Source organism: Aspergillus alliaceus, assembly GCF_009176365.1.
Source record: "Aspergillus alliaceus strain CBS 536.65 unplaced genomic scaffold BDW43scaffold_34, whole genome shotgun sequence".
NCBI classification, from domain to species: Eukaryota; Fungi; Ascomycota; class Eurotiomycetes; order Eurotiales; family Aspergillaceae; genus Aspergillus; species Aspergillus alliaceus.
In genome coordinates, this window is record NW_022474717.1 from 229190 (window position 1) to 251715 (window position 22526).

Consider the following 22526-nt stretch of genomic DNA (forward strand, 5'->3'; position numbering starts at 1 on the left):
ACATGGTCTGATTCGGTGGACCATCAAAAATAGATTATTTAATCGCTTAAAAGGAGATCATGAATTGACACCCGAAGAATGTTTGATTTACAAATTCTTCATATGGGAGCCAAGAGATAGATACCATTTGAGATCGCATATTTCCGCGAAAATGGAATGAAGGCTCTCCATTCCATTGTGCAATTATTTTCCGATGACCTCAGGAATTCTTTCTAGAAGCCGATCTTCTCCACGAGCCGATGACCTCATTTATCCAATTGTTCATGCCCAAGCTCTATTTGAGGCGTGATCTGGGCCATCCATCTACCCTAATTAATTAAATTCATCTGAATAACAACCCCACAATTGGGGAAGAGTCCATGTCTTTCCTGATGTCTCTCTCACACAATTATTATTATTATTATTATTAATGTTTATTTTTTTATTTTTTATTTGTTATTTGTTATTTTTTAATTTTTAATTTTTAATTTTTAATTTTTACAAATTACAATAATAACGATTGGAAAAGAAATCCAATTGCGACGAATGTTCCAGTCATACGCGAGGAAGCCCTACATGTTTAACAATGCGAAAGTGACTTGTGACTCGAGACCCGAACCCTACATCCCTACTTAGCCCTGTGGCTCGGGGAGAGTTAATCTCACTTAGAGTTGAAGACCGATATACTACAGAGATCGCCCAAACTGACATTCTACCATGCATCGTTACGTATTCAGGTACAGCCGTCACCCCTTGCATGAACCTTTTGTCATGCGTCTCGGCGAGAAAAAGGTGAGAGGGGAGTGGTAGGACTTTCCTCACAATCCATCGAGATAAAACGTCTGTCTATAACCTAAAAGATAGACCATTGGCATCATGAGCAACTTCCAAACCCTCTCATATTTATGTACCGAATTAAAAACAAGAGAGCTATCCCTAGGTAAACCAGCTGTCATCAAGCTCATTCATGTTCATCAAGCTGTCGCCTTCTAGCATGCTGGGATCGCCGACGTCACCACTACCAAAGTTTTCACTATCCATGAACAGGTCATCGAAGCTAGACTCTCCAGGGGCCATGATATCCTCATTGGGGTTGGCTGGCTGTCCTTCTTGGCCTCCGTTATGAGTAGTGAATGTTTCGGCCCTTTGTAGTTCTAAATCGAACATATCTCCGCCGGTTGGGATGCTGGCCGCACTGCTCTCCAAACCAGGCACCTCGGCTGCCGTATTACCTCTTAGGTCAATCCCCTTCTCCTGGTCGCCAACACCAGCGACATTGGTAGTTCCAAGATTAGTCCCTGACAGGAAATTTTCGTTCCCGAGGTCATCATCTCCAAAATCTAGGTTCAGGTCAAAGTCGTTTGCTCCGCCAGTATCATCGAGAACAGAATCAAAATTGATCTCCGTGGGCCCCGACTGAGACGGATTGGGACCCACTACAGCAGATTCGTCTGGTTTCTCTTCTTTCACGGGGTTCTCAGCGGAATCCTGCTGACCGGCATCGATGCCAGTTGGTGATTTCACAGTGTCAGCCTCGCGCTGTTGTGATTGTGATTGGGCTTGATTCGTGTCAACTGCTGCAGTCTCAGATTGTGGCGCAGTTTTGGGATCTTGTCCGGTCTCTGATTGAGTCATGACAGCATCTTCGGGTGGTTGCAGTGCTGCCTTCTGGGCTGCAATCGCCTCGTAGTCCCTTTCCAGAAACGCCTTGGCGATAAACTAATGTTGGTCAGTTGAGACTATCGGACGATATCCCCATTAGTGGGATACAGAGCCGTGAAACACATACGATCTGCTCGGACAAGTTGTCCAGTGCGCTTTGGAATTGCTCATGGGCCACCGGGACGGAGCGTTTGAGCTGGGCCCTAGATTGTGTAGAGCCCCCTGATCGAAAAAATCGGCCGGTTTCAATAAGCTACTGAGAGTTAGAACTTTTTGTAGGCACGCTCATGGAGGGAGTGTTACCGTCTGATTCACCATTGCCGTTAAGACGGCGAGCGAATCTGGGTTTGAGAAATCGGAAGTAGCCATGGCTACTGTGGCAGTGGCACGTTGTATAAAATGGCACCTCTCTCTGGGGAAATGGCTGGATGAAAGTGTAAGGCGCAAAACTACTATTAGCCTAAGGAGTAACTGTTAGTTGACCAAGTCAGGATCGCAGCTGACGCAAGTTCTAACAGGGGTCCCCGAAAACTTGAAATGAGACGGGAGATAGATCAAACGCGACAGCTCCAATAGCAGTCCAGAGCCCGGTGCTGGTGGAAAATCACACCGACCAATTGAAATCATGATGATGTAAGACGTAGACACAGGCACTCGATCAAGAGAAAGGAATTGGAATGAACGTTACCTAGCGAAAGAGCGAACCCAGTGGATTTGGAAGAATACAGGTCGATTGATGGACAGTGGAGGAATTAAGCGCTTTACCTGAACGGAGAGCGACCCGTCAAGGGAGGACTAACGCCAACGGGTTTAGTGCGCCCCTCACCCCAAGCGGCTCTTGACCATCCAAACCTCTCCTCGTTCTTCTCTCCATTCAGACTCCCCATCAGGTCATCGCAGCTTTCCATTCCATTTCTTTCCCCTGCTTCCATTTCCATTTCTCATTTCATCTCTCGCGCTGTTCCATCGCCCTTTTTCCTGCTGGCGTCGAGACCTGAGTGATTGGGGTTTCTTTTTTCTTCCCTTTGTTTGTTTGCTTTCCTATCTCTTTTTTCTTCTTCTTTTTTGCATCCATTTCCTCCAGCTCTTGTCTTTTATCAACCCGAATCTTAAGCTTTTTCCACCTGTTTAACTTGTTGGGGAAGAAAGCCGTGTTTCGAGTCGCCTGCGCTTCTTCATCCCGTCACGAAGCTATTTCCTCACCGTTTCTTTCTAATCTCTTTTTTTTCTTTTCTTTTCTTGTCGTTATCTTTTGACGACTGTGTTTCCTTGTATGATCCACAAATTTCCTTTTCCCTTTCTTTTCCCTTTTTTTTAACCCTTTCCCCTTTCCCTTTTTGTTCTCAGGGCATTAGATCCCCGCGTCGCTTTCCGCGACCTTAAACCAATTCGGTGACTGCGTAACGCTCTGCATTGCCCCGTCGCTCAAAAAGATTCTCTTCACCCACCTTCACACCCCATTAAGCGCTTTCAACACTCATTAACTTGTGCATATATATTTTTTTTTTGTTTCAGTGATCAGTTTCCTTGTATAGTGCGGTGTGAGATCTTTCAACAATGGCTGATAACGTACCCGCCCAAACTCCTTCGACTCTCCCTCCGCCTCCGCAAGCCTCTGCTCCTCCAGGTCAGCAGTACGATGGGGCTCAGGGCAATGGCCAGGCCAATCCTTCCCATATGCCGCCGCCGCCTCGTCCTCCAGTCGTGATCCCTCAGAATACCAACCCTATTCCTACGGCGATCACTTCTCCGATGTCTGGCAATATGATGTCCCCTACCAGCGCCGGCGGGTACGTGCGCCGGGCTGCCCCAGAGCCAAATAAGAGAGCCCTTTATGTCGGTGGTCTCGATCCCCGGGTGACTGAAGATATTTTGAAGCAAATCTTTGAAACTACTGGGCATGTCATCAGCGTGAAGATCATTCCCGATAAAAACGTGAGTTTTGTTTGTTCGACATTCCCTTCGACATAAGGGTACCGGCTTACGTACTAACTCCCGCAGAAGTTTAACAGCAAAGGGTACAACTACGGCTTTGTTGAGTTTGACGACCCTGGCGCTGCCGAGCGGGCCATGCAGACTCTCAACGGGCGCCGCATCCACCAGTCGGTATGACTGTTCGGACCCCCTATACCTTCTAGAATTACCTCTGACGGGCTTTGCAGGAAATCCGTGTCAACTGGGCTTATCAGTCCAACACCCTGAGCAAGGAAGATACCTCGAACCACTTCCACATTTTCGTTGGAGATTTGAGCAACGAAGTTAATGACGAAATTCTCACCCAGGCTTTCTCAGCCTTCGGCTCAGTTTCTGAGGCACGTGTCATGTGGGATATGAAAACGGGTCGGTCCCGTGGCTACGGCTTTGTCGCCTTCCGCGACCGTGCGGATGCAGACAAAGCGTTGAGCTCAATGGATGGCGAGTGGCTCGGATCTCGTGCCATTCGTTGCAACTGGGCGAATCAGAAAGGACAGCCATCTATCTCTCAGCAACAGGCGATGGCGGCGATGGGAATGACCCCGACAACGGCTTTCGGACATCATCACTTCCCTACTCATGGCATTCAGAGCTACGATATGGTTATCCAGCAAACCCCACAGTGGCAGACCACGTGCTATGTGGGTAACCTGACTCCTTACACCACGCAGAACGACCTTGTCCCCCTGTTCCAGAACTTCGGCTATGTTCTAGAAACTCGTCTTCAAGCAGATCGAGGATTTGCATTCATTAAGATGGATACTCACGAAAATGCTGCTATGGCTATCTGCCAGTTAAACGGGTACAATGTTAACGGGCGTCCTCTGAAATGCAGCGTATGGTCTTCCCTCTATCTCGGTTTGGCATCGTTTGGCTAACTGTCACAGTGGGGTAAGGATCGCCCCCCTACTGGTCAATTCGACAATTTCTCCGGTCAACAGGGCACTTCGCCCTTTAACAACAGCCCGGCCCCGTATTTCCCTCAGTACGGCGGACCCGGCGGACCTATGACTCCTCAAGGTAAATATAGCTCCGTTCTAACCTAACTTGGAATTATGGCTAATGTATTGAACTATAGGTCCCAACTCAGCTGGAAGAGGCTGGGATCAGTCCGGAATGGCGGGTCAGAACTATGGCCAGGTCCCAGGAAACGCAGGTTACGGCCGCGGACAGGCTACTCCTGCGTCTGGCTGGAACCAGGCCAACAACGCCAATTTTGGGAATGGCTTTGGAGGCTACCAAGCGTAGCCCATCGTCCATAGATTCCGCTGCAAGCCGGCTTTATCGAGCGCTCCCCAAATGGACAATCGAGTATAAGCACGGCGGACTGTCAACAACTGTGTTAAGAAGAGGCTCTTTTCTTTCCTTTTTTACTCTCTTCTCTTTTCATTTTTCTTCTCGTTTAATCTCTTCGTACTACCACATTGTCTCCATCTTTTATTTTTTATTTTTTTTTTTTACCGTGCTCCTTTTTTCATGATTGTCCCTTACTAAGTGGATTTCTAAGCGCATCTCCCATTTCCAAATGCTTCTCTTTGAAATGAAATTTGTGTGTTATCGTACACCCAATACCCCAAGTCCACTTTGTTAGTCGATTTTCTCATACTTTTTGCTCCCATGAATGTGTGCTACTTTTATTAAGAGCTTCTTGGACTTTCGATTCAAGCGTTCTGCGGAATAAACTAAAAGTACCTCTTCTTGTTTCATCATGTGTCTGACCCTTATTTTGGATGATTATCTTTCTTTCTTTGATAAGTTGCCTTCTATGAGTTTGTATCGTATTCGTTTAGTATGCATGTGTGGCCTATGCAGAGGCCCCGGTGTCTTTACGCTCGCATGCCAAGCTCCTCTTCTACCTGATAGCGGTCTTGATTTTTCATCTATTCATTGACTTTTGTTCATTTCAAGTTGATCAATACTTTTGACCCACAAGCTTAACGCTTTCCCGAGATAACGATGCCTTCCTGTGCTTTGCATCGCGTCGGTACTTTTTCTCATTCTTACCTTATGATACCATTCGTGGCCGTGATATTACCTTACGCGGCACAGATTACGACTTGATGCCCTGGAGTTTCGGATACTTTTTCAATTTTGCTGCCTTGGATCAATTAGTTAGCAGACACATCGGTAACAGGTACAATTTGAAAAGGGCTGTTGCGTGAACAATGGCTTGATTCATTTCTGCTGGTAGTTTTTGCAATATTAGCAAATATCGTCAACGTACAGAGTAGTATGGTTCGGAGACACAGATCAAGAATCCATGGTTGAGTAAGGTACGAAGGTACCGCCTCGGAGGCTCAGGTGGCTTGGCTCACTCCGATCTCCCCCTTTCGCCTTCTCACCATAGCTCATCTTACCCGATGGAATCTGTCTACACTATTCACTAAAAAGCACAATCCTAGAAATATCAAACTAGATGTCGGCGGCTAATGGCCAGCTGAGCTAATCACGCCCAGCTTGCGCCAATGGAAGATGCAAGTGACAACGGCAGGGTGGCACTATCGCTGGATAACGATGATCAACTCTCCGGGCGAACGCGCTCCGGGAGCGCAAGCAGCGGGCACAAGCGCAGCTCATCCGGCTCACTATTGTCGAAACTTTCGTTCCTCCGCATGATCCAAGCGACTCATAACACTCCAGAGCGAGCCCATTCCGGCATTGACGGAAACGATGGCGACGGTTTCACCTCCAGTGCACGAGGCGGCAGGGCAATGGCTAGTGCGCTACAACAACGACGGACACGAAGGAGAAGGGGTTCGCTACGGAAAACCGCCCTACTAGGCACGCGATTTGAATACCGTGATAAGAAAACGACTCGAGCACCGATTGACGTACCACGCGCAGACGCCCTTGGGCAACAGCAGCAAACAGAGCAGCAACAGCAACTCCCCCCAGGCTCACGGATACAACAACCGTTCCCTGATCCAATACCTCCGGAGAATAATGTCGCACCTCATAGAAGTACGGAACAAGGTAGTCGGGAGGATGATGCGGCATGGGAAGGTTTCATGAACGCGCCGTTGAAGTCGCTGGATAAGTCTGCTCAGCACAACCGGCAGAATCGCTCCAAAGGTAGCGTCCTTGGTGGAGAAGTGACTACCGATGACGAGGATATCGTGTCCTTTTCTCGTCTGAAGAATACAAATGCCGCTGTTGCTGCCGCCGCCGGCTTACATCTTCAATCGGCTTCTTCGAGCTCTGACTCCTATTTTGCGCTTTCGGCGGACTCAACGTACCGAGCTATGCATCGCACCAAGTCTCCGCTTGCCACCCATGCGGTTGGTATAGCCAGTAATCAGGATATGAGCTGGGATTATTCGGAAACAGAGTGGTGGGGCTGGATTATCCTGATAGTGACTTGGCTTGTTTTTGTCATGGGGATGGGCAGTTGCTTTGGTGTCTGGAAATGGGCTTGGGATGTTGGAGAGACTCCTTACGCACCTCCCGAACTGGAGGATGATAATACCCTTCCAATTGTTGGGTATTATCCTGCTCTGATCATCATGACGGCCGTCATGTCGTGGGTATGGGTCGTGGTTGCATGGGTAGGCATGAAATATTTTAAGCATGCCAATATTTCGGGTGACGATACATAATGCCTACCATTTTTGTGTAAGACATTGCTTTAATATATGTATTTTGGTTTCTTGTGTGCCACGATCTGGCGCCCAGAAGACCCTATGGTAAGCTAATTTCTAATTATAATCCCGAAAAACCTCCGTCGAAGAGGGTGTGTGTATCTGTGTCTGTGCCAACATTAAAGATGTACCCCATATCAAAGACAAAAATGAAGAAGAAAACCCCGACCCAATACCAACGCCAATGGCCTCAACTGTAGGGTAATCATTAAGTCCAGCTTAATACCTTAAGGCATACAACCCCCTCAGTGTGTGAAACTGCACACTAGTTAGCGAAAACTCGTTAATGCTAAGCTAATCCCCCAGCGCAGTCAACCAGTCTAGCACCATTGACATTGATTGCAGGGGCCTTCGAGTCAGCATTTGCCGCCCGGTTGCAATCTTCAACATTTTGAGGCTGCACCGTCGTCCCAGGCGCCGTGCTGACGAGACCCTTCGATACAGCATAGCACGAAGAACGGTCCTGATTCAGGTCCTCGCTATAGAACTCATCCATGATGGGATGTAAAAGGACGGTCTGTTTATGGATTGTAACAATCGAGTTTGCGGGGACCGAGACCCAATTATCTGCAGGAATTAGCAATCGATGAGTGTCGAGCACTACCGGAAGCTGCTACTCACGTCTTTCAAACGTAATCGGCTCACTTGCCACTAGGACAATATCGGCCCCCTTGTCATGACGCTCCATTTTGAAGTGGCCCTTAACCTTTCCTTCCTTCCACTTGGTCCCCGATGAGAAGTACAAACTAGCAGGCTCGTCCGTCTTGCTGCTAATATAACGTGTACAGATCACAGTATGCCCATCCGTCACTGCAAAGTTCAGCAGACTGCGAGTCTCCACTCCGGAAACATTATGCCTCTTCGGAATATCCCGGATGAACCCATTAATCTTCGCAATCGTCTTGACCATCACACGGCGCAGAAGCGCCTGTCCGAAGCCCTCGGGCCCAGGATCCGAGCTAGGATCCACGCCCTCCTTCTCCAAAAGGTCCAGAAACAGCGCGAAGGCCCACTCGCTATCCGTGCCGCCTTTCACGCCTAGATACCAGCGATCCGCGAGCGAATCGCCCAGCGGCCGCTTGATATACTGCCACCCGCCGACGTTGCCGTTGTGCATCCACATCAGCGAGTTGTGCTGGAACGGATGGCAGTTGTTATCTGATAAAGCGCCTTCCGTGGTTGCGCGGACATGCGCGAAGATCAAATTTGAGCAGGTTTTGGAGGCCAGTCTCTCCAGATTCTCGCAGTTCCAGGCTGGGAGTGTGGATGTGAAGATGCATGGCTCTGGGCCTAGTTTGGGGTCCGTATAGAACCCTACGCCGAAGCCATCGCCGTTTACTGGACGGCGGTTATCCTATAGCCCCCGATGAGTTAAATTATGGTTTGGTTATGTGGAATGGGAATAATTGGAGTTTCTAGATTGTGGCGCAGACTATTTACTTACCAGCCTAAGGCGAGAGTCATACGATTGAGTCAGAATGCTGTGACTGGGCTCTGTTACCAGTTTGCTGAGACGTATCTCATGCCTGCCCTTGTATACCTGAGGGAAGTAGCGGTCAGCTTTTATGACGTATAAAAATAGTATGGAATGATTTACCAAAAAGCGGCACATGGCGAGGAAAAGAAAGCTTCCTCTGGAAGGATTTCAGTGTCCGCGACCAAGATTTCAGCGAGAGAACGGTGTAGAGAAAAAGATATAGCTGGCCGGGGAACGGTGTAGCAGTTCTTCTATTGCCCGGCGGCCGAAGTCGCAGCTCAATGGGAGGTTTCAAGATGCGATTTGATCCACAATTAACAAAGCGAAACCCAACAACCAGAAACAAACAAAAAGCCAGATAGAAATAATTAAAACAATTTAATAAACAAAACAGATCTCCAGGGATCGAAATATATACGTCTGTGCTTCAGTACCTAAGGCCTGAATGTCGCAATTTCCCCTGCACGTGACTCATACCCAAATTATACGGACGGTGAAGCGGCCATTGACGCAGGTCACGAGGTTCTCCGTGCCGGAGGTTCGTTTTCGCGTGGGACCATCATTGATGACATTCAATTAAACTATTCGGTTGCTGCTGTTGTTCTTCGACGCACCAACTTGAGTCTAACCACCGTGGCCTTGAGCCCGGAGATGACCGATCCTATCCTATCTTTCCGCTTGATGTGTATGCGATTTCGAGAACCATGAGCGGGAGAATCCTCTCCCACCGACTTGTTCCGCTATTGCGGACGGGTCTTTTGGCCCGCCATCTCCATAACGCCGGTGCAAGGACTGGGGGCCTTCTACGTTCAGATGGCAGCGCTGCCCTTAGGGGACGCGCGTGGCCTGTCGGTGCGAACTCGATTCACAATGTCCCCGCTGTGCGGGGGATATCGTTTGCGAGAATCCTGCCTAAACTGGCACTAAAATTAGTGAAGCTGCCCGCTATGTTTGGAGGGGCAATGGTCGCTGGGTTAGCTTACTTTCAATATCAAGCTACACGTATGTGCTCATATCCCAATCTTAAAGCTTATTTATCTAATTTCCATGACCATCACAGAGGCAGGAAATTATGCCCTTGATGTGCTAAGACGCGCGGGGGGGACTGCCGGTGACGCCGCTTCGTCCATTTTCTCCGAAATTCAGAATGTGGCCGAACAAACACAACGTGGCTGGCAAAGGACTACGGACAGTGTGGAAGTACCTGAATGGTTACAGAAGATTCTAAGTTCCAATGAAGAACCCCAATCAGGAAACGATGGCTCCGGAGGACAGCCCCCAAGGGAAAGCCGACTTGGTGCCGGTGCAGCGGCTGGAGCGGCGGCTTTCGGATATGACCAAGATGATGAGGACGCCCGATTGACCAGGAATGCGGAGGATGACCAGATGATGGTCCTTACTCGTAAAATGATCGAGATTAGGAACATACTCCAAGCGGTTGGACAGTCCAACACACTCACGTTGCCATCCATTGTGGTGATTGGTTCGCAGTCATCTGGTAAAAGTTCCGTTCTTGAAGCCATCGTTGGACACGAATTTCTTCCCAAAGGCTCAAACATGGTTACCCGGCGGCCGATCGAGCTTACTCTGGTCAATACTCCGCACGCACAGGCAGAATACGGTGAATTCCCAGCCCTCGGGCTAGGAAAGATAACCGACTTCTCCCAGATTCAGCGCACCTTGACCGACCTTAACTTGGCAGTCCCTGAAAGGGATTGTGTCAGTGATGACCCAATTCAGCTTACCATCTACTCTCCCAATGTTCCCGATCTTTCCCTCATCGATCTCCCGGGCTATATTCAGGTCTCCGGCCAAGGTCAACCTCCAGAGCTGAAGCAGAAGATTTCTGATCTTTGTGACAAATACATCCAAGCGCCAAATGTGATCTTAGCTATATCTGCGGCAGATGTTGATCTCGCCAACTCGACAGCTTTAAGGGCCAGTCGCAGGGTAGACCCTAGAGGCGAAAGGACAATTGGTGTCATCACAAAGATGGATCTTGTCGGCCCCGATCGTGGCTATAGCATCCTTACAGATAAGAAATATCCTCTTCGTCTCGGCTACGTAGGTGTCGTCTCGCGGATCCCCCAAACCACCGCTCTGTTCTCCTCTCGAGGAAGCGGCAATATCACAAGCGCGATCCTGAAAAATGAGAACGCCTACTTCTCCTCTCATCCCTCTGAGTTCGGGCCTCAATCAGACGTATCTGTTGGTGTTGGAACTCTACGAACCAAGCTTATGCATGTTCTCGAGCAGACGATGGCATCTAGCCTAGCGGGTACTAGGGACGCTATCAGTCAAGAGCTAGAAGAAGCGACGTATGAGTTCAAGGTTCAATACAATGATCGCCCACTGAGCGCGGAGTCTTATCTTGCTGAGAGTCTGGATAGCTTCAAGCACTCCTTTAAGGCATTTGCGGAAAACTTTGGTCGTCCTCAAGTGCGTGAGATGCTGAAGAATGAGCTCGATCAGCGCGTCATGGACATCCTAGCTCAGAGATATTGGAACAAACCCATCGACGACTTGAACCCCCCGATGCCTGAGCTGGATCCCCTCATTGACCTTCCCAAGGCCGACCCAGAGTCGCTGTATTGGCACCGGAAGCTCGATGCATCGACATCCTCCTTGACCAAACTAGGAATCGGTAGGCTTGCTACGACAGTTGTTGCGAATGCAATCCAAACTCACGTTGAGCAATTACTGGCAAGCTCTACCTTCGCATCTCATCCGTACGCTCAGAAACAGATTGTGGATGCTTGCAGTAGCATCCTGAACGATCGATTCTTCAGCACTAGCGATCAAGTCGAAAACTGCATCAAACCTTACAAGTACGAAATCGAAGTCGAAGAACCTGAATGGTACAAGGGGAGGGAGAATGTGACCAGGGTGCTTAAAGAGGAGCTTAAGGCGTGCGAGGCTGCTTTGAAACGGGTCGAAGAATCCGTAGGGAGGAGAAAGATCAAGGATGTCATGTCATTTATCGACAAGGTCAGGAAAGGCGAGGTGGTCCTGGAAGGCGACGGTGCTGGGGGTGCAGGTGGATTCAGTTCTGCCCTACTAGCCACAGGTATGTCAGGTCTCACATCTCCCATTTTACTGACATTGTGCTTGAAGCTAATCTCCCCAGGTCGGGAAAGCGCCTTCCTGCGCGATCGAGCTGATCTCCTTAAGATGAGACTTCTCGCCGTTCGCTCAAAGCAATGTTCCACCAAGAAGAATAAATACTACTGCCCCGAAGTCTTCCTCGATGTAGTCGCCGACAAGCTCACATCAACCGCCGTACTATTCCTCAACGTCGAGCTCCTCTCAGAGTTCTACTACAACTTCCCCCGGGAACTGGACATGAGACTAGGCCGCCACCTCTCTGACGCAGAAGTCGAACGCTTCGCCCGGGAAGATCCTCGCATCCGCCGACACCTCGACGTCATCAAGAAGAAGGAGCTTCTCGAACTCGCCCTTGAAAAAATCGAAAGCATCCGACAGTTGGACGGTCGCAATAAGCATAGAAACGCCGACCGACCTCTGTCCAAAGAGCAGAGGAGTCGTGGTTGGAACCTGTTCTGATTAAATGCATACTATTACCTATGTACTCCTCCCTCTCTTTCATTAGCTCCGGATACACTACATCTACGTTCCCTTCACCTTCTTTCTCTCCTATCACCCTGCTCCCTGTATACCATCAATAGGGTCTGTTTATAGCCAAAGAATCTCTTCAGGATAGGCGTTAGCACAGAGAGTGCTTGCTTGGTTTATTCATTCTTTCATCGTACCCTCTTCCATTATCAGTCAGAAGTCCATGTGATACTATATCGATAGAAATATTTACCTTCTACATAATACCACTCAATCTACGATATAGATCAAAGGAACAAGAAATCAACTATATATATAAGATAGCATCCAATGGGCATCAAACAATACCTGCCCAAAGAAAAACAATAAACCCGAAAAACCCCTAGAATAAACACATACCACAACATACCATCTCGCCCTCTCAGTCCCTACAATAATAATTACCAAGAACACCACCGAAAGTTAATAAAAATCTAACCAGCTCAACAATATTATAATAAAGAAATGAACAAAAGAAAAGATAGAATGATTATGGCCAAATCTAACAAGTCTAAATAAAATAAAATAAACAGTAACCCCACAACCGGTCTATCTATTTCGTACACAGAGGTAAAAATGATTAATGCTTTTTCTTTCTTTCTTTTCTCCTTCTCTTCCCGTTTCCAATGTGCCTTGGGATTTATCCTTCAAGACGGTGTAGGTGAATGTCGGGTTGATGTTCTAGATGCAGGGTGGAAAGGGTGGCATTGGTGATGAGATGGCTCCAGTTCATCTTTGGTGGGGAAGAAAAAGAAACGGAGGAAAGGAAAGATGGATGGATGGATGGTAAAAGGTCATGGGAACGGGGCGTGTCAGGGGTAGAATGGATAAAATAAACATGAGGGATTCTCGCTTGGAAAGTTTCATAGACGTAGCATATCTGCTGTTTTTGGTTGTTGGTGGTAGAATACAGTACAGTTGGGTCCGAATCTATGCGAGAGAAAACTGTTACTCCCGAGAAACGTCACGGCCGAATATCTTGGCCGTGATCCAGTCGACGGCGACGAGGATACGGTTACGAGCTGTAATATTGTTTTTTAGTATGGATACTAGGTGGTATAATAGGGACGAGGGATCACTTACTGCTAAAGCACATGCTCAGGTAGGCACTGCGCCAGAAAAGGTAGGTCATGGTACCACCGCTTGCGATGTTGCCGCTCAGCCAGCTGATGTCTGCAACCGCGCGCTCCTTTCCAATGTAAGCCAGACTGCCCTGGTGAGAGTATTGGAAGGGGCCGATCTGCTTGGTTCTGCGCAGCTGCTTCTGGCGTTCGCGAATCTCGTCGAAGATCTGGTTGCGCTCCTCGCCGTTCTTGGCATTGGCTTGCGCTTCTGACAGCTGCTTCAGCTCGGCCTCGACGGCCTCGGTCTTGGCCATGGTGTTGAAGAGACGGGCAAGGAAAGCACCCTCCTGGCTAGCAACCTGGGCAGTGGGGGCATAGTTGGTAATGGCGCAGTCACCGACGGCCCAAACGTTCTCAGCACCGTTGACGACAAGGTATTCGTTAACGGCAAGACCGCGGCGCGAGTTCTTCTGGGCGGGGAGCTGGCTCATAAGGTCGCGGACAACAGGGCGGACGGCGTTACCGGTAGCCCAAACCAGGAGACCGTAGGGGATGATTTCCAGCTCCTTGGTTCCGTCGGGCTTGGTGACCTCGGCTTCGATGTACTTATCAGTCACATTCTTGACCATAGTCTTAGTGCGGATGGTGATCGCCTCCTCCTTGAAAGTCGATTCGGTGTAGTCAATCAGCTGCTTGGAGAACATAGGAAGCACGTTGGGAAGAGCCTCAACCAGAGTGACCTTGAAATCCTCCTTGATCTCAGGGACCCACTTCTTGAGATCCTCCTCGAAAAAGTCCTGGATCTCACCGGCGAATTCAACGCCAGTCGGGCCACCACCGACAACAACCATGTGCAAAAGACGCTTGACCTCATCTTCAGTTTGATCCTTGAAGATGGCGGTCTCAACGCAGTCCATGATACGGGTACGGATCTTCTGGGCATCTCCGACCTCCTTCAGGAAGCAAGAGTGCTCCTTGACACCCTTGATGCCTATAATTGTGCGATTAGTCCTGGTTCATCCCGTTGGGGGGGGTAATGTCTGGGTTACATACCGAAGGTTGCATTCTCAGCACCAACACCAACAACAAGCATGTCGAAAGGCACCTCAGTCTTAGAGATGTCACCCTTGATCTCAGAGTCATCGCTAATGTAAACGACGCGCTTCTCATAGTCGATCTTAGTAGCCTCGGCTTCGTAGAACTTGACGTAGGCGTTCTTCTGGCGAGTGATGTTACGGATCGGCTCCATGATCGAGCGGTGTTCGACCAAACCCGTGGTGCAAGAGGGCAACAGAGGGGTGAAAAGGAAGTAGTTTCGAGGGGAAATGACGACGACATTATAGTTCTCAGTATCGAGCTTCTTCAGGAGAGAGACAGAGCCCCATCCGGTACCTGCGCAACGCCGCCTGAGTTAATCACATGTCTTACATTGTGTAACTATGGACTTTGGCGAAAGACACAATGTAGGGTAACCTACCCAAGATGACGAGGGTCTTCTTATTAGGATCGGGTCTGACCTGCTCAATGGGATGGCGGAGGTCATAGACGCTATACGCCACATAACCGGTCAAACCGAGAGCGGAGAGCCAAGTCAAGCGCCAGGTCCAGCGCAAAAACCTGAATCCTTTCTTTGGCTTCGGGGTGGGAGCGGCATCAGCGTAGGAACGACGAGCGGTGCGCTGGACGGACTGCTGGGAGAGCCCGCTGGATCTCAAGGGACGAGTGGAGCGAATGAATTGGGATCGAGTCGAGAGCGACCTGCGCGACAGCGACGACATCTGCATGGCCGATGGCGTAGCCATCTTGGACCGGAGAGCAAGCGCACTTCCGACCATTGTAGGTTGCGGTCGCCCAAAGGGGGTGGGAGTGGAGAGTGGGATTTTGGGAAGTGAGTTGAAAAAAGAGAAGAAGAGAAATTGACCTGAATCCAAATGACAGTGACTCAAATCATAAAAAAAAAAAAATATTACAAAAAAAAAATCGGAGGCGCTGGATGAGTGACGCGCGAAAATAGCTGTTTTGGGCGAATCGGTGTGTCAGTGACTTTGTACGCCTTGGAGCCTTGGAATTCGGGTCTCCGGTGGGCTAAAGCCTTCCTTATTCGGTGCTTTTCCGTGTACACTGTGGGCCAGAGATTGCAGCCTGAGGGTGAATGGGCCTCCCGGTGGACTGGGTCTGGGTTTCGATACTAAAAGATAAACCGTTTTGGTTCTTTATCTACCCCCTTTTTTTTAAAGGAAAAAAATTGTTAGTTACTCTCCCTTCTTTGATAATCAATATCTTGAAATTTGGAGAGTGAGGGGAATATTCGGTCGGTGAGGAGAAGCTCTCTACAAGCTTATGAGGGGAAGAAGAAAATTGCCATCAAAGTGGGTATGGCACTCTCTTTTTAAACAGAGAATGACGTGACGGACAGAAGGAAAGGAATTCGCAACAAGGTTCCCTATTTGCCCATTCTAGACCTTTAACCACCTGCATTATAGACGGGGATCTTATCTCCATGACGAACTACTATCACAATCTACAAAATGTGCAGCGCATATATACAGTGTACAATATAATATAATATAACTACTACTCCCTTCCATCAACCTGATCAATCAGACTACCATTGATAGTAATTATACATATCTAGTAGTACTCACGGTCCACCCAATCCCATCTTCTCCTCACCTCCCCGAAACGAAATGTAATGATCATGACTTTCTCTCCAAACGACGGTAATGCCAGCTGACTCATACCAGTAGCTAGTGTTAGCGGTTATTCCCGAGAACCAGCCGGGATCACCCGCATCTAGACCATCCCAGCTGCGATTTACCTCCCAAAACATCGAAGAAAGTCCGGATGACAAGGGCGCCGTAAGGATCCGGGGAAGACTGATCCACTCCGTCTATCGTAGCTTCTCTGTTGTCAGCTGATTATTGATTTAGACTCGTTTCTAAAGACCATCAACCCGAATGCTCGCAATCAATTCCCCCCAGTTATTAAGAATTCTTGGAGCGAAACTCAGTATTGGCCCCATTCACAAGGTGACGGGTCAGAAAAGATTGCACATGTCGCTTGGACGGCTAGATATCTAGACTATGGAGGCATAGTCAATTGCTGGACGGGCATGTTGTGTTCGGATTCTTGTATCTATGTGTTATTCATTCATCTTAGCCCTGGCAGTCGTGCCATAGATATGAGGGAATTACATCGCTCCTAAGGGTTTTCGGCATGCGAGAGAAAAGAGAAGATATCGCATGTGGCTACCACATGAAGGAGTGTCCGGAGACACGTTGAGTCTAGTAGAATATCCCATGACTCTTAATTATTGAATACTATCATACATACTATTAGTGGTTGAACCACATGCTAGACGGCTAACGGACTTGTACTATTATCCCGCTTGTAAAATGCATTCTAGACTGACTTTTCCTGTTAGGAGTTGTTTGAGTCAGGGTTGCATCCTATATTCTCTCTTAGACTTGAGAAGCAGAGTGGGTAGCATACATGTGGGATGATTCAAGGATCGTCATCAAACTAACATGACGAACGACACTGTTCTGCTGTGTTAGCATCGAGAGGGCGCTTGGCATATATATATAGGTAAAGTAGAACACTACCGCATTTGAAATATCTAGCTGAATAAGGCAGAAGTGAAATTTCAACGGAAGAAGAAAATAAAACTACCACTTATTCTTCCCGCACATGGACACCATGAAAACCAAAGCCTACCACACCGTTAACGGTAGCCCTTCCGACCTCCATCATCGTCTTCGCATCGAGTACGAGAAGATAGCTATGCCCTCCGATCCCATCCAAAACAACAGACAGAAGCACGCCGCCATCCTCATCCGTCGATTCCGGATCTGCCACGAAAATGGGCTCACTAGCCGTCTGCCCCTGCTGACTCCAATATACGGATGTCTGTGTGATCATGTCATGTTTGACCAGGCCATCCAAGAACACACTTTTCCCTGAGTCAGTCACACCATAGACGTAACGGTACTTACGGCCGCGTACTCGAGGGCTGATGTTGGGCAACTCTGGTCCTAGTCCCTTTCCCATCGAGAAGATGAGCTCCGCTGGTAGAGCCTTGGAGCCCAATACTTCAGGAATGGCAGGCAAACGAAACCGCCGGAATGCCCCGCGGCCCCTATAGTTTCTTGGATCACCATAGTGGAGGTCTGTAGCAGAGTCAGACATGATGTTTTCAATATAGAAGCGCTTTAGCACGTCCAGGTTGTCGTATGCGCAAATGTCGGCGAGGATATCCACCTTGGAGGAATCGGTTGATGAGCGCTCTTCATACGCATTAATGGTATGAAAACAGAAGAATGGATCAGATTCATAGCGCGCAATCAGGCCCCGCCCCCCGGGAGTACGGTCCACCACGAACCATGTGCTATGCTGTGTAGGATCATACTCGGCCAACGCATCCACAAAGTTGTGTGTCCATAGCAGGGACATGCCGCCGGCACGGAAGCGAGCGTTCCACAGACAGAGTACAACATAGTGTTCCGTTAGGAAAAGCGAGTGCACATACACAGCAGCGTGGCTGAATGTTGCCAGGATGCTGATTTTACCTGTCGCGCGAGAAACGTGGAAGACACGATAGGTACCCGTCACACCCAAGTCCAGGTTGTAGTTATAGACATCGCCAGTGACAGGGTCCGTCTTGCAATGGGCAGCACTAAGTGGTCCCTTGAGTGAGGGATGCAAAGCGGTCTGGTCCGCAACACCAATTGGCTCCAAAGTCTGGGGATCGAGCATCTGGAAGGTCGAATTGTCGGTGCGGTTACAAAGAGTTTGAATACCACTGCCACGTATCTCCTCCTGTTTGCTACCCGTCGCTGACAATCCGGGAAAGTTGATATTCAAAGAGACGCTGATGTCGACTTGATCGGGAACGCTTTGTGGAAAGGCCTTAAAGATCGATTGTGCCTTCTGGAATAGCGACATGCATGGATCGTATTTGGCTCCAAAAGTAATTTCGCCACGATATCCTGTCCGCTGAATTCTTCGGATGACACCATCGCAGGTCAGTCGCGAGTTATGTGTGACGCGGACCTGCAGATGCTCTGGTGTAGGAGCATGAATCTGAAAGCGATGAACCTGTGCGAAATAGTCGAACCAATGGCTCACACGATAGGTGGTCTGTTTGTCGGTCTGAATGTCGCGAGGACCTAAGCCGTTGCGAAAGAGCACACCAGCACAGTAGGGTGGTATTTTGCCCTGAACTGATAATTCTGTGGGCTCAAGCTCCTGATGACGGACATCAAACTAGCTAGTTAGTTATGTTTTTAGATATAATGGGGGATGTGGCTTACACCCTGTGTATTTGGCCAGTCATTGTAATGGCTGGAACTTGCGGGCTTGTTTACTTGCCACGCCATGTTTGCTGATGGTGATGGATGTTCAGCTGTACATCAGGGACGTGGGGTATTGATAGATTATTATACCAAGAGCATCAAAGGCAGAAGGAGTACCCCCGCCCTATAAATCCATAATTAAATCATTTTTCGTATAGTTCATTGCACCTGGTGAATTTGGGTTGCTCCGTCGGGATAGGCCCCCCAACCCAAATGCGGTAGTGGATTGCGACACGGAAGAAAACAGGCCTCAGATATTCAATTGTGGTTGACCAGCTTCTCGTCATCAACAGCCTTCTCCTGGAACCGGGCTGTAAATCCTGAGCACAAGAAAATATAGCCACGGTCATTAGCAACAACACAGCAGTCAACTCATCCCCGTGGATTATATCCTCCCATTATGGCGGCAATTTGGTATAACTTTCAGTCCGCGCTCAGCTGCGAATACGACGTTTTGCCAATGGACAATAACGGATCCCAAATCAGAGTTGTTTACTCGTCTCTATTCATTTGTCACTTGAGTCCGTTTTTTCAGCTAACTGAAGCTCCCAGGAAACGTTCATTTGGGGTATTTCGATGCACATCTAAACGTCGGTACAACCATATGATAAGTAGGTCAACAAAGAATCATCGGCGATCGCGTCACGATCAGCTCTCCGAAGGACACATTACCTGCAGTTGACTTGGCCGATCACGTATGAAAATTCAAATCTAGTTTGAAGATTTGGAAAAAGAGAGCCGTGGTCTCTTTTTCTCTGCACCCCATTCCATGCATCAATTCCGCCTATCATTTCTACATAACGGTCCCGGAGATAAGTCGCCGGATTCCCCTCATTTTGCGTGATCACTTCCCGACCCTTTAAAGGCCATTCCCGGCCGACCTTATGGCTGATACAGGGACAGCTTCCTTCCCTGACAGATGAAAGGGGAAGCGAAGCAATAATTACCGCCATGGCTCGTCCGACCGTGAATAAAATCGCGACGATCCTCTGGGGGAAAGAGCCGATGGATCGAGCCCTACTTTCAAAACTAGATCTCACTCTGCTCCCATATTTTTCCCTCATCTGGTTCCTCTTCGGCGTAACGCGAGCCAGCTACTCATCGGCGTATATCAGTGGCATGCGCGAGGCTCTGAACTTCCAAGGCAGAGACTACAACTACATGAATACCGCCTACCTGGTCGTCTACGCTGTCTGCCAAATTCCCGGGACGAGTCTGTTGACTGTTGTGCGACCCAAATATGTTTTCGTCGCAGCCAACCTCACGTGGAGTGTTCTCACCCTCATCACGTACAAAATGACTCATGCATGGCAGGTTATTCTGCTGAATGCCATTGAGGGTGGCTTCTCGGCGATCGCCTAGTGAGTGGTCATTCTAAATGATGTGTATTCCTCCCTTGCGTCTGACATGCTGGCAGTGTAGGTGCACACTTCATCTTGGGATCATGGTATCGCAAGTCCGAGCTTGGCACTCGAGCGGCCGTCTTTTGCTGCTTCGGCCATATCGGCAGTATGGCCGGCGGATGGATTCAAGCTGGGCTGCTGAAAGCATTGGCTGGGAAGGGCGGGTTGCCCGCGTGGCGATGGATCTTTATCATCGTCTCGGTGATGACGATTCCAGTCGCTCTATTCGGTACTTCCCCTGATCAACTAATTGAACACTTCAAATCCTGATATTGGAGCTGCTAGGATGGTTTTTCATCCCCGACCTTCCGGTACATCGCGCCGCATGGTATCTTAACCACGCGGAGAAAGAGCACGCCGCACGCCGACTGGGACGATCACCCAAGCAGACGTGGGATGGCACTGTCCTAAAACGAGTCTTGCTTAGCTGGCAATTCTATCTCTTACCTCTCATCTTCATGCGTGAGCATCTATCCCTTCCGTTTTCCTCTCCTCTCCCCCCACATCTAACTAGCCCCAAGTCTACTCCCTCTGCGTCCAATCCCTAAACAACAACGTCATGGCCCTCTGGATGGCCTCACGAGGCTACACAACTATCCAACAAAATAACTACCCAACAGGCATCTACGCAACCGCCATAGTCGGAACGATCTTCTACTCCCTCCTCTCGGACAAGCTCCAATCCCGCTGGGAATGCTCCATCGCAATTGGACTCACCTTCGTCATCGGCAGCGCTGTCCTAGTAGCCAACCCCAGCGCCGACGTAGGCCACTTCTTCGCCTTCTACCTGCTCGGCACGACCTACGCGCCGCAGGCCCTCTGGTACTCATGGATGGCGGACGTAACAGGCCACGATCTGCAGCTGCGAGCCATCACGACGGGGTTCATGAACTCGTTCGACTTTGCTTTCGTCACTTGGTGGCCGTTGATATTCTATCCGGTCACCGATGCGCCGCATTTCGAGAAGGGATACATCGCCAGCTTGGTTACGGGCGCGCTGACCATTCCCTTCATTGGCCTTGTTGCATACTTAGATCACAGGGACACCCTGAGGGGCGTTATTGGACGGCTTCCGGAGCCGGTGGAGGATGTCGTAGATGAGGATGTCAGGCCTGTTCGTGAGACAGATGAGACAGATGATCATCCTGATGATCCGCTGCATGCGACAGAGGTCACGGTAGCGAGTAAGGTGTAATGGGATATGTAACCCCCAGTCAATCCATACCATAGACAGATATATAGATCAAAAAATAGAGCCAATATCAACCAGTATGTATATTAAAAATAAATTTCTACCCATACGGTAACATTATCAACTAAACCTTTTCAAAAATCACAGAGCTATCACACCCTTCCTCCGAAACAGAGCAGCCATATCCACCAGTCTCTATCCTCAAACCCCAGTCCCTATCTACCTACCTTCATACATTCATCCCTCCCACACCCCACACCACGAATCTCATCATCCAATCAATCATCTACAAACCTCATACCCCCTCGCATACAATAACCACCCATACAACCCAAAACAAGGAACCCTACCCTGGAATATGACCCATTAAATAGCGGACCTGTATACCGATGCATACCCATGTATAAATGCATGTATGAACGTACATATGTACTGTTCTCAGTATGTGTATATCTAATTAGATCCGTAATTTAATGGGAGCTTGCAGGCTGGGTATGTATATTATATGTATATACGTATGTGTAAATTCTACAGGTTTTATTTTATCTAAGATTGTTTGGGGGGTGTGGTTGGTTGGCGTGTATCTTTATATAGTGCAAGGGGAACGGTATAGTGGCGATGGATATGGTGGGGGATAAATAGGTAATCTGAGGTTAGGATTGTGATAGGTTTGATCCGTTGCTGACGGTAGCTGCCTTGTTGGATCTCTTTGCGGAGTATGGGCGATTGCATTTAGGGCCTAGCTTGAATTCAGTTGGGCAAAACCTGGGGTTTCTGGGGGTGTGTACGGAGTGCTATGGCTTACGTTGTTATGCGTTTTGGTTTGTGAGATGGGGTTCTAGGTTTCTATACCTACTTAGACCTAATTGCTATGTGGTGAGGTGTGCAAAGGTACTGTTGTATGGGAGGGTAGGTTGTTTACCTTTTCGACACCACAGATATCGAACTCGCGCAGGGTATATGGTGTACACCGTATACGTGTTCCAGAGGGCCATATTCCTGGCTAACCATGCACCGCGTACACCGTTACTCGGGCTTTGGGTGAATCCCTAAGGACGCAAACTCAGACCAGACGGCATAGAGCTGGGACGCAGTCGACAATGAGATGATGCTACGTGATTGCCTTCCAATCCAACCTTCCAGAGTCGTATGTCGTCTACCATGTTGATGC

The 22526-nt window shown here is 48.8% G+C and overlaps 7 protein-coding genes across 7 annotated transcripts; 3 read left to right on the forward strand and 4 right to left on the reverse strand.

Annotated features, from left to right (window-relative positions):
- Positions 1–915: 915 nt before the first annotated feature.
- Positions 916–2010, reverse strand: BDW43DRAFT_313008 (uncharacterized protein; the record flags this gene model as incomplete). The annotated part of the gene is made up of 3 exons (XM_032047489.1): positions 916–1698; positions 1769–1894; positions 1945–2010. 3 exons carry the CDS (start codon positions 2008–2010, stop codon positions 916–918), a joined length of 975 nt encoding a protein of 324 aa, XP_031898325.1.
- A 1188-nt stretch (positions 2011–3198) lies between these two features.
- Positions 3199–7211, forward strand: BDW43DRAFT_301691 (uncharacterized protein; the record flags this gene model as incomplete). The annotated part of the gene is made up of 7 exons (XM_032045095.1): positions 3199–3576; positions 3643–3747; positions 3804–4451; positions 4503–4635; positions 4694–4859; positions 5406–5412; positions 6072–7211. The coding sequence occupies 7 exons, from the start codon at positions 3199–3201 to the stop codon at positions 7209–7211; spliced, it is 2577 nt and encodes an 858-aa protein (XP_031898326.1).
- Positions 7212–7376: 165 nt separating this feature from the next.
- On the reverse strand, positions 7377–9321 carry BDW43DRAFT_138615 (glutamine amidotransferase subunit DUG3). The gene is made up of 3 exons (XM_032038288.1): positions 8698–9321; positions 7875–8607; positions 7377–7820 (listed from the first exon to the last, which is right to left on the reverse strand). Exons 1-3 carry the CDS (start codon positions 8863–8865, stop codon positions 7543–7545), a joined length of 1179 nt encoding a protein of 392 aa, XP_031898327.1. The 5' UTR covers positions 8866–9321; the 3' UTR covers positions 7377–7542.
- On the forward strand, positions 9133–12856 carry BDW43DRAFT_138931 (dynamin-related GTPase MGM1). The gene is made up of 2 exons (XM_032038292.1): positions 9133–9732; positions 9791–12856. The coding sequence occupies exons 1-2, from the start codon at positions 9435–9437 to the stop codon at positions 12292–12294; spliced, it is 2802 nt and encodes a 933-aa protein (XP_031898328.1). The 5' UTR covers positions 9133–9434; the 3' UTR covers positions 12295–12856.
- Positions 12857–13290: 434 nt separating this feature from the next.
- BDW43DRAFT_313013 (alternative NADH-dehydrogenase) lies at positions 13291–15241 on the reverse strand (the record flags this gene model as incomplete). Its single annotated transcript, XM_032047490.1, has 4 exons — positions 13291–13364; positions 13426–14397; positions 14460–14798; positions 14884–15241. The coding sequence occupies 4 exons, from the start codon at positions 15239–15241 to the stop codon at positions 13291–13293; spliced, it is 1743 nt and encodes a 580-aa protein (XP_031898329.1).
- A 1840-nt stretch (positions 15242–17081) lies between these two features.
- On the reverse strand, positions 17082–18784 carry BDW43DRAFT_313014 (carotenoid oxygenase family protein; the record flags this gene model as incomplete). The annotated part of the gene is made up of 2 exons (XM_032047491.1): positions 17082–18671; positions 18719–18784. The coding sequence occupies 2 exons, from the start codon at positions 18782–18784 to the stop codon at positions 17082–17084; spliced, it is 1656 nt and encodes a 551-aa protein (XP_031898330.1).
- Positions 18785–19577: 793 nt separating this feature from the next.
- BDW43DRAFT_138648 (major facilitator superfamily domain-containing protein) lies at positions 19578–21412 on the forward strand. The gene is made up of 4 exons (XM_032038290.1): positions 19578–20121; positions 20178–20392; positions 20449–20625; positions 20685–21412. Exons 1-4 carry the CDS (start codon positions 19712–19714, stop codon positions 21356–21358), a joined length of 1476 nt encoding a protein of 491 aa, XP_031898331.1. The 5' UTR covers positions 19578–19711; the 3' UTR covers positions 21359–21412.
- Positions 21413–22526: the final 1114 nt, after the last annotated feature.

What these genes read in the sequence shown, in the direction of transcription:
- BDW43DRAFT_138615 (XM_032038288.1), bottom strand. Translation starts at nt 8,865, where the DNA reads ATGTGCCGCTTTTTGGTAAATCATTCCATACTATTTTTATACGTCATA. An exon ending in ATGACTCTCGCCTTAGGCTG is followed by an intron (nt 8,608 to 8,697) that starts GTAAGTAAATAG and finishes CGGGGGCTATAG; the next exon opens with GATAACCGCCGTCCAGTAAA. An exon ending in GCCGATTACGTTTGAAAGAC is followed by an intron (nt 7,821 to 7,874) that starts GTGAGTAGCAGC and finishes TAATTCCTGCAG; the next exon opens with ATAATTGGGTCTCGGTCCCC.
- BDW43DRAFT_138931 (XM_032038292.1), top strand. Translation starts at nt 9,435, where the DNA reads ATGAGCGGGAGAATCCTCTCCCACCGACTTGTTCCGCTATTGCGGACG. An exon ending in CTTTCAATATCAAGCTACAC is followed by an intron (nt 9,733 to 9,790) that starts GTATGTGCTCAT and finishes TGACCATCACAG; the next exon opens with AGGCAGGAAATTATGCCCTT.
- BDW43DRAFT_138648 (XM_032038290.1), top strand. Translation starts at nt 19,712, where the DNA reads ATGGCTCGTCCGACCGTGAATAAAATCGCGACGATCCTCTGGGGGAAA. An exon ending in GATTCCAGTCGCTCTATTCG is followed by an intron (nt 20,393 to 20,448) that starts GTACTTCCCCTG and finishes TGGAGCTGCTAG; the next exon opens with GATGGTTTTTCATCCCCGAC. An exon ending in CTTACCTCTCATCTTCATGC is followed by an intron (nt 20,626 to 20,684) that starts GTGAGCATCTAT and finishes ACTAGCCCCAAG; the next exon opens with TCTACTCCCTCTGCGTCCAA.